The sequence below is a fragment of the Diaphorina citri genome, unplaced genomic scaffold (assembly GCF_000475195.1).
Source record: "Diaphorina citri unplaced genomic scaffold, Diaci psyllid genome assembly version 1.1 scaffold693, whole genome shotgun sequence".
Taxonomy (NCBI): Eukaryota; Metazoa; Arthropoda; class Insecta; order Hemiptera; family Psyllidae; genus Diaphorina; species Diaphorina citri.
Genome location: NW_007378126.1, coordinates 30,203 through 40,037, shown reverse-complemented (window position 1 = coordinate 40,037; position 9,835 = coordinate 30,203). Strand labels below are relative to the sequence as shown.

General features: G+C 40.0%; 2 protein-coding genes across 2 annotated transcripts in view; one reads left to right on the top strand and one right to left on the bottom strand.

The window, feature by feature from the left end:
* LOC103511245 (actin-like protein 6B) overlaps positions 1-1,927 on the bottom strand; it is a 4,563-nt gene extending 2,636 nt beyond the window's left edge. The window contains 3 exon segments of the mRNA XM_008475964.3: positions 213-539; positions 1,023-1,234; positions 1,506-1,927. Of these exon segments, the coding sequence (XP_008474186.1) occupies positions 213-539; positions 1,023-1,234; positions 1,506-1,773 (807 nt within the window). The 5' untranslated portion in view covers positions 1,774-1,927.
* A 156-nt stretch (positions 1,928-2,083) lies between these two features.
* LOC103511248 (kinesin-like protein KIF16B) overlaps positions 2,084-9,835 on the top strand; it is a 34,535-nt gene continuing 26,783 nt past the window's right edge. The window contains exons 1-4 of the mRNA XM_026825071.1: positions 2,084-2,298; positions 2,675-2,783; positions 5,057-5,201; positions 5,461-5,524. Of these exons, the coding sequence (XP_026680872.1) occupies positions 2,206-2,298; positions 2,675-2,783; positions 5,057-5,201; positions 5,461-5,524 (411 nt within the window). The 5' untranslated portion in view covers positions 2,084-2,205. The remainder of the gene's footprint in view (positions 2,299-2,674; positions 2,784-5,056; positions 5,202-5,460; positions 5,525-9,835) is intronic.

Below are 9,835 nucleotides of genomic sequence, written 5' to 3'. Positions count from 1 at the left end.
TTTTTTAAAAAGAAATAATTTATTTTGTGATATATCCCAAACAGTTTTTACAAATTTGGTTAAAAAAAAAAAAAGCAAACATATTTGACACATCAGAGACATCTTAATAGATTTACTTAGGGCCCAAATAGGCATATCAGGGTCTAGTCTAAAATATATACAGCTCCTTGTGTAACTGACTGACTCACTCACGTATAAGTACAAATTCTAACCCACTTCTGTGCTATGGAGATGCAGTTTTCACCATTGGAGTCCTTATTTTTTGTAAATTCTGGGAAAATATGGAACTCCCACAATTCCAAACCATTCTTGAGATATTGACATTTACAGTGCAAGTTAGTAAATAACCAGATACACACCTGCAGGAATTGCTTACACTGCATGGTCAAATAATCTCCTCCGAGTGGTGACTTGGCAATAGCATGTGTCAGAACATAGCCATCGTGAACAGGAATAGCCGAGGTATGAGTGGCACCACTGTCAAATACAAGTCCTGTTGCTCGGCCATTAGCAAAGGCTGCTAACACTGCATTCTTCACCTGTAATGAGTGGCACCACTGTCAAATACAAGTCCTGTTGCTCGGCCATTAGCAAAGGCTGCTAACACTGCATTCTTCACCTGTAAGAAGGATGAAGGATGTAAGTGCACTAATTTTAGAGTGATGATCTGACATTATATCTATGAAAAGTGGGGACACTAATTGACAAATTTCACATACCTACCAACATATTCAAATTCAGTACAGAAATGGTGATATCATGAGTATTGCACCATTTTCCAAACCAAGATTGTTTATAAGTACAAAGAGTGATGATCTGACATTATATCTATGAAAAGTGGGGACACTAATTGACAAATTTCACATACCTACCAACATATTCAAATTCAGTACCTACAGAAATGGTGGTATCATGAGTATTGGACCATATTCCAAACCAAGATTGTTTATAAGTACAATTACTTAAATTAATAAAGAAAATAACATTTATTTAATAGCATTACTTATTATGATTTTATTTACCAAGAAAAATGCTGGTACATTGTATTTTTCAAACATGAGTTCCAAGAGTTTTTCTCGTTTTGATCGTATATTCCATGGAGCTTCTGACATCAGAACTGGATGGTATTCCGAGCCAGATTCTATACATTTGGAATATGTGTAATCTAAGACTTTCTCAAACAAATCCCAATCTTCAATCATGCCTTCCTTCATGTAACTTTGAATTTCCATTCCTGAAAAATACAAGTAGGTAATCAGTCAGATTAAATAATTTATTATAGTATACATATCATAAATTATACAGGTAGAAATCAAGTTTTGAGCAAATAATGTTAGATAGCACTTTTTTACAAACTATCCCAGCGTCAACATAGTAACACATAGAAGACCCACTTTACTCATTTGTTTTTAAGTAGTTTTGTTTGTTCACTTTGGCTCTAAGCCAAATTAGCCTCTGCTTCAGAATGCTAGCTTTGAAAATGACAAGCCTATTCTTCTCCTTACCTTTACGAGCAACGTACAGAGCATTTGTGTCAATAAAGTATTTGTTCCCGGAGGCAGTAACATTATTAGTATCTGGCTTGACATCCACATCCATTGGTGTATCAATGCTGGCTGTCTGGCCTCCATCTTCAACAACTCCCACTACAGCGGGGATTTCAGCTTTCGGTGAATCTTCTTGAGCATAACCTACCCGGAGAGACTGAGATCCAACATCAAACACCAGAGCACCGATCTCATCTCCACCATACAATATACCACCGGCACTCATGGTGAACTATACCCTAGTATTTTTTCAAGAGAGGAACACAAAGAATGATAAAAGAAAGTCCAAATATTTCAAAAATCAAAGGAAAATCCTTAACTTTCAGCAATTTCCATCGATTCCCGGCGAGTTTTTCAACTTTTCCCTGTTTTGTGCTTTTGTGTTTTGATTTTTTTTCTTTTTTGTTTACATGACGAAGCCGGCAACGAAATGCATTGGCCGGCAACACAAATCCAAAGAGGATACGTATCGTTTTCTCTTTGGATGCTTCGCAAAGCGCGGTAAACACCGTTGATTTTTAAATCTGGCACCATTCAAATTTGTCCTGACAAATCTGACATGAAAATTCGATTTGTTTTGTAATAAAGTACCATTTTCATCATATGATCATATCTCCAAGTTAGATCATCAGTTGAATCGTAAAAAGACACTAAAATAATGGCATCCAAGCGAAGCTTTACCGGCGAAGATGGAAACGCCAACAACTTCAGTAAACATCTTATTGAAACTCAACGTGCATTTGAACTCATGGTAGGTCATATTACAGCCATAGGGGGGCGGGATATTTCCAAGATTCACGCATGGGTTTTGAATACGCCGGAAACCCAGTAGAGCCATAGAATGGATAATGGATCCACTACAGATTTCGGTACAGACGATAAGTTTTGGTTTCTGGTATCCTTTGTCTGATTGTCAGACGGCAACCTGCTAGTGGACAGAAAGGTGGCAAGCTGCATCTTTCTCTCTCTCTCTACTAATTTGAACTTCTAAATTCGTCGTGTAGGTAGTAGGTAGGTAACTTTTAAGATTTGGAGAAGGTAGGTAAAGGACAGTTGAAACAGTTCAAAAGGGTCATTTCTTTCTTCTGTCTTAACATCTTAGCTGTTTTATCTCACGTCATTTTCAGTCACTGAAGAACAACAATCTGGATGACCAAATTGCTAAACTGAGGAAAGAGCTGGAGGATAAAGACGAGGAATTTCAAGATGCCTACAAATGTTTGCTGTCCATGGATGGTGAGCATAAACACACTATCATCACGTCACCTCACGTAAAGTCAGAAAGAACATAATATTGTGAGTAGTTTCGTTGATAGTGGTGTGGCTGTCCTGAACGAAATTACCTACAATATTACCTATGGGAGAATTTCAAACTACATCTTTCTGACTCCTCATGACTTCACGTGACGTGATGTGATGATAGTGTGTTTCTACCTTAACTGTGGAGGCTGGAAATAGACTAAACAGTCCCTCACTCACTCACTCATCACTTGGTAGGGAGGATAAAATTCCATGCCGCGGCTGGATTCGAACCAGTGCCTTCCAGTTTACCAGGCGAGCGTCTTGACTACTGCGCCATCGAGGCAGGGGCCTGTAGTGGGTGGGCTCAAGGGTTCGTTTCTGTTACTTTCTAGTCCAAAGGTGATGAAGTAAATATTTCAAAAATCAAAGGAAAATCCTTAACTTTCAGCAATTTCCATCGATTCCCGGCGAGTTTTTCAACTTTTCCCTGTTTTGTTATCTCACGTCATTTTCAGTCACTGAAGAACAACAATCTGGATGATCAAATTGCTAAACTGAGGAAAGAGCTGGAGGATAAAGATTATCTCACGTCATTTTCAGTCACTGAAGAACAACAATCTGGATGATCAAATTGCTAAACTGAGGAAAGAGCTGGAGGATAAAGATGAGAAATTTCAAGATGCCTACAAATGTTTGCTGTCCATGGATGGTGAGCATAAACTCACTATCATCACGTCACCTCACGTAAAGTCAGAAAGAACATAATATTGTGAGTAGTTTCGTTGACAGTAGTTTATGGATGGTGAGCATAAACACACTATCATCACGTCACCTCACGTAAAGTCAGAAAGAACATAATATTGTGAGTAGTTTCGTTGATAGTAGTGTGGCTGTCGCGGCTGTCCTGAACGAAATTACCTACAATATTACCTATGGGAAGATTTCAAACTACATCTTTCTGACTCCTCATGAGTTCACGTGACGTGACGTGATGATAGTGTGTTTCTACCTTAACTGTGGAGGCTGGAAATAGACTAGACAGTCCCTCACTCACTCACTCATACATCTTTCTGACTCCTCATGAGTTCACGTGACGTGACGTGATGATAGTGTGTTTCTACCTTAACTGTGGAGGCTGGAAATAGACTAAACAGTCCCTCACTCACTCACTTGGTAGGGAGGATAAAATTCCATGCCGCGGCTGGATTCGAACCAGTGCCCTCCAGTTTACCAGGCGAGCGTCTTGACTACTGCGCCATCGAGGCAGGGTTCTGGTAGTGGGTGGGCTCAAGGGTTCGTTTCTGTTACTTTCTAGTCCAAAGGTGATGGGGACGGGTTACTTTCTGGTGTTCTCGTCTTGACCCAGCACCTAAATGGGAAGTATTGTGTCTCTTCTCGCACATCTGATGTGGCAGTTGTTACATTGCTACGAAATAAAAACGGCGGTGGACCACTCATTAGTCCGTCCTTCCTTTATTGTTACAATAGTAATAAAAAGGTATAAGGGACGGACTATTATATTCGCTTCGGTGTCTGTCAGTTTACCAGGCGAGCGTCTTGACTACTGCGCCATCGAGGCAGGGTTCTGGTAGTGGGTGGGCTCAAGGGTTCGTTTCTGTTACTTTCTTGTCCAAAGGTGATGGGGGCGGGTTACTTGGGTTTCTTTCAACAGGTTACTTTCTGGTGTTCTCGTGTTGACCCAGCACCTAAATGGGAAGTATTATGTCTCTTCTCGCACATCTGATGAGAGGCATACTATACGGGATGGGCATGCTCTGACACAGACCACATGACTCTCATGTAGCAGTTGTTTCATTGCTACGAAATAAAAACGGCGGGTTCTCGTGTTGACCCAGCACCTAAATGGGAAGTATTGTGTCTCTTCTCGCACATCTGATGAGAGGCATACTACGGGATGGGCATGCTCTGACACAGACCATATGACTCTCATGTAGCAGTTGTTTCATTGCTACGAAATAAAAACGGCGATGGACCACTCATTTTTTACTTTCCTTATCCTATAGGAAGGAAAGTAATGTAATCGGGTCAGAACCGGGAGTTTCTCGTCTTTTTACTTTCCTTATCCTATAGGAAGGAAAGTAATGTAATCGGGTCAAATTTTCGATGGTCAAATTTTGTGCCAAAACACGTTTTGAGGTCCCTAGAGCCTAAATCCAAAGTTTCAGCCATTGGTCCGTGTGTGTGTCTGTCTGTCAACAAAATATCTCGTTTTTTTACGTGACTCGTTCGATTCTCATTGTTCGCAGAAGAGACAGAGGCGGAACGAACCATCTTGCTGTCACTGAGGAAAACTGTGCGAGTAGAAGCTGAGAAGGGGGAGGTGTTAAAGAGAAAGATAGAAGATGGGAATCAACTGCTGGACACTTGGCAGAACAAGGAGAGAGAAATCATGTAAGAAAGATACCTAGGTAGAGAGAGAGAGAGAGAGAGAGAGGGAAGAAAAGGGATAAAGACAAATACAGAGGTAGTTTGTGATGGGCAGAATTAGAGGTTCAGTGATAGTGTGTATGTAAACCTTGTTGTAAAAAAATATACATCTATAGGTAAATAAAAAAAAGTGATAGTGCACTTGCTAGTGAAGGTAGTCAGATAAATCACTAGATTCTACCTACATACCTCAGAAAATTTAATCCATTTCAAATAATTTCAGTGAGAAATTCGAACAAGATGGAATGACAATCATTGAGAAAGCTCGGGAAAACCATCACATCAATGTAAGTACTGGAGGCTCTGTGCATGCTTGGAGTTCTGGGTGTAGGTACTCAGCCTCGAGTAGCGATTAGTGGTGGCATTTGTTCGCAGAAGAGACAGAGGCGGAACGAACCATCTTGCTGTCACTGAGGAAAACTGTGCGAGTAGAAGCTGAGAAGGGGGAGGTGTTGAAGAGAAAGATAGAAGATGGGAATCAACTGCTGGACACTTGGCAGAACAAGGAGAGAGAGATCATGTAAGAAAGATACCTAGGTAGAGAGAGAGAGAGAAGAAAAGGATTCAGGGTGTTACAACATACAGGGTGTTACAGCATACGGGGTGTTACAACATACAGGGTGTTACACTGTATCGGATGTTACAACATACAGGGTGTTACAATATACAGGGTGTTAAAATATTCAGGGTGTTACAACATACAGGGTGTTATAACATTCAGGTTTTTACAACATACAGGGTGTTACAACATACAAGGTGTTACAGCATACAGGGTGTTACATCATACAGGGTGTTACAGCATACAGGCTGTTACACAGTATCGGATGTTACAACATACAGGGTGTTACAACATACAGGGTGTTACAATATACAGAGTTTTACAATATTCAGGGTGTTACCACATACAGGGTGTTACAATATACAGGGTGTTAAAATATTCAGGGTGGTACAACATACAGGGTGTTACAACATACAGGGTGTTACAATATACAGGGTTTTACAACATTCAGGGTGTTACAACATACAGGGTGTTACAGCATAAAGGGTGTTACAACATGCAGGGTGTTACAATATACAGGGTTTTACAATATTCAGGGTGTTACAACATACAGGGTGTTACAGCATACGGGGTGTTACAACATACAGGGTGTTACACTGTATCGGATGGTACAACATACAGGGTGTTACAATATACAGGGTGTTACAATATTCAGGGTGTTACAACATACAGGGTGTTACAATATACAGGGTGTTACAACATACAAGGTGTTACAGCATACAGGGTGTTACAGCGTACAGGGTGTTACACAGTATCGGATGTTACAACATACAGGGTGTTACAATATACAGGGTGTTACAACATACAGGGTGTTACATTAGACAGAGTTTTACAATATTCAGGGTGTTACCACATACAGGGTGTTACAATATACAGGGTGTTACAATATTCAGGGTGCTACAACATACAGGGTGTTATAACATACAGGGTTACAGGATGTTACACTGTATCGGATGTTACAACATACACGGTGTTACAATATTCAGGGTGTTACAACATACAGGGTGTTACAACATACAGGGTGTTACAACATACAGGGTGTTACAACATACAGGGTGTTACAACAGATAGGGTGTTACATCATACAGGGTGTTACAATATACTGGGTGTTACAACATGCAGGCTGTTACAACATACAGGGTATGACAACATACAGGGTGTTCCAATGTACAGGGTTTTACAATATTCAGGGTGTTACAACATACAGGGTGTTACACGAGCTGAATTTTTTTCATCTTCCCATACCTTCACAATAACATTATCATGAAGGAGTGCGAGCTGAATTTTTTTCATCTTCCCATACCTTCACAATAACATTATCATGAAGGAGTGCGAGCTGAATTTTTTTCATCTTCCCATACCTTCACAATAACATTATCATGAAGGAGTGCGAGCTGAATTTTTTTCATCTTCCCATACCTTCACAATAACATTATCATGAAGGAGTGCGAGCTGAATTTTTTTCATCTTCCCATACCTTCACAATAACATTATCATGAAGGAGTGCGAGCTGAATTTTTTTCATCTTCCCATACCTTCACAATAACATTATCATGAAGGAGTGCGAGCTGAATTTTTTTCATCTTCCCATACCTTCACAATAACATTATCATGAAGGAGTGCGAGCTGAATTTTTTTCATCTTCCCATACCTTCACAATAACATTATCATGAAGGAGTGCGAGCTGAATTTTTTTCATCTTCCCATACCTTCACAATAACATTATCATGAAGGAGTGCGAGCTGAATTTTTTTCATCTTCCCATACCTTCACAATAACATTATCATGAAGGAGTGCGAGCTGAATTTTTTTCATCTTCCCATACCTTCACAATAACATTATCATGAAGGAGTGCGAGCTGAATTTTTTTCATCTTCCCATACCTTCACAATAACATTATCATGAAGGAGTGCGAGCTGAATTTTTTTCATCTTCCCATACCTTCACAATAACATTATCATGAAGGAGTGCGAGCTGAATTTTTTTCATCTTCCCATACCTTCACAATAACATTATCATGAAGGAGTGCGAGCTGAATTTTTTTCATCTTCTTTCACTAGAGGTTGGTTGCCACACTATTCTCCTTCTAAAGAGACGGGAAGCAGGGAGTGAAAGTTAGAGTGAGTCAAGTGATTTCATGTGAGAAATGACGAGTCCAGGTGGACAGAGAAGATTCATTTTATTATTTTTTAGTTTTTAGGGAATTTTTTTTTTTTAGGGGAATTTTTCATTTCCAGTTTTTATTTTTTAGTTTTTAGGACATTTTTTACTTTCAGTTTTTTTATATTTTAGTTTTTAGGGCATTTTTACTTTCAGTTTTTTATTATTTTAGTTTTTCTTATGTAAAAACAATACTTAGAGTAGGTTTATTTATATTGAGGAACAGAGTAAAGTTGTACATATTAAAAATATTCAAACTATGGGAGGGTGGGTTTCTTAGAGATGGTGCTGGTTGAAGCAACTTAGGCACATGGTAGGTTTCTTTGGGCACTTAGAACAATACGTTTGAACTAATTTAGCTCTTGCCTTCGCTATTTTTCGCCCTGCTGACTGTTTCAGATTAGCATAGCAATAGATGCATGCTCTTCTTTTCATTTTGTTTCCATCAGAATCTAGCCTATCAGTTAGGCAATGTCTAGCAGTGGTTCTGGACGTGCTTGGTCTTGGTTGGTTAGAAGTTGATGTGCTTTGTTGGTTAGAACTTGATGTGCTTTGTTGGGATGTACTTGATGTCGGGATGGAATCTGGTCTTGGTTGGCTAGGAGTTGATGTAATCCCTTTGTCGTTTAAGAGCTTGGTTTTGCTTGATTAACTGCATATATCTCTTGTACATCTTAGATCTATCCCTGCGTATTTTTTTCCTTCCTGAATTCCGTTGATGTTGGATATTTTCGTTCTGATTATCACCATTTTCATGATCACTTCCATCATTTTCTGACTCAGGCGGGGTCAGATTTTGTGGTTGAGACTCTTTTCTTTGTTTTGTTTTGCGCTTTTTATCTCGCCACAGTTTGTTGGCTGCCCGTTTTTCCCTCGCAGTCATGTCAGCTACCAATTTGACTTGCTTCTTTTTGTTCTCGTACTTTTTCCTCTCCTTTTCTCTTTCCATCTCACTTCGCACTGGATCTGCTTTTATTTTTCTATACCTTTCGCGCTCTCTAGCCCGCTTTCTTTATTCCCACCAAATTTTTTTTTTTTTTTTTTTTTTTTTTTTTTGCTGAAGGTCTAGTCTAGAAGCCTCTGCTGTCAGACTGGATTTTTTTCTAATCCTGCTGTTTCATTGATTTCTTCTGTTGTGTTATGATTAATGTTGGGTTGCCTTTAATGGCTGCAAGTCATCAGTGCATACTTTCTGTTGTGTGATCTGAGATGATCATTTCGCAAATGGGGATAACAGTTCCACTGTGACTGTGTGGGGTAGAGAGACTTTGTCACGCACTCTCGCCGAGCGCACAAGCTCAATAGAGGAGGCTGGGAACTGAGGTGGCAGCGGGGACGGGGGTAGAGATACTTCGTCAATCGTCACGCACTCTCGCCGAGCGCACAAGCTCAATAGAGGAGGCTGGGAACTGAGGTGGCAGCGGGGACGGAGGTAGAGATTACGGACGAAACTAGAGTATCATTGCGCGGTCCAGACGGTCGCCAACGAGTTTACAGAAGACCAGGAGAACGGTTTGCCCAGTGTGCATTGGTAGAAACAGTGCAATGTAATGGGGGGTCAGTTATGATATGGGTGGTTCCAATACTACACTACTAGGGCTACTCAAAGATAAACGTGTTGATGGTCTTGATTGCACATTCTCACCAAAATCTTGTACTTGGAGTTACCGGACATTCTGCAGGAGTATTTGATCCACTAGACGTCTAATGATTCCCTGATTTAGGAGACTTTCTATTTGTTGTTGAATTTCGATTTTGTGAGCTGGTGGATATCGGTAGTTTTTTGAATAGACCGGGGTCTCGTCTATTCTAGACATCTTTTCTTTTCATCTTCATCCTCTTCAAGTTCATCTGTGCATACTTCACCGTTTTCTTTTTC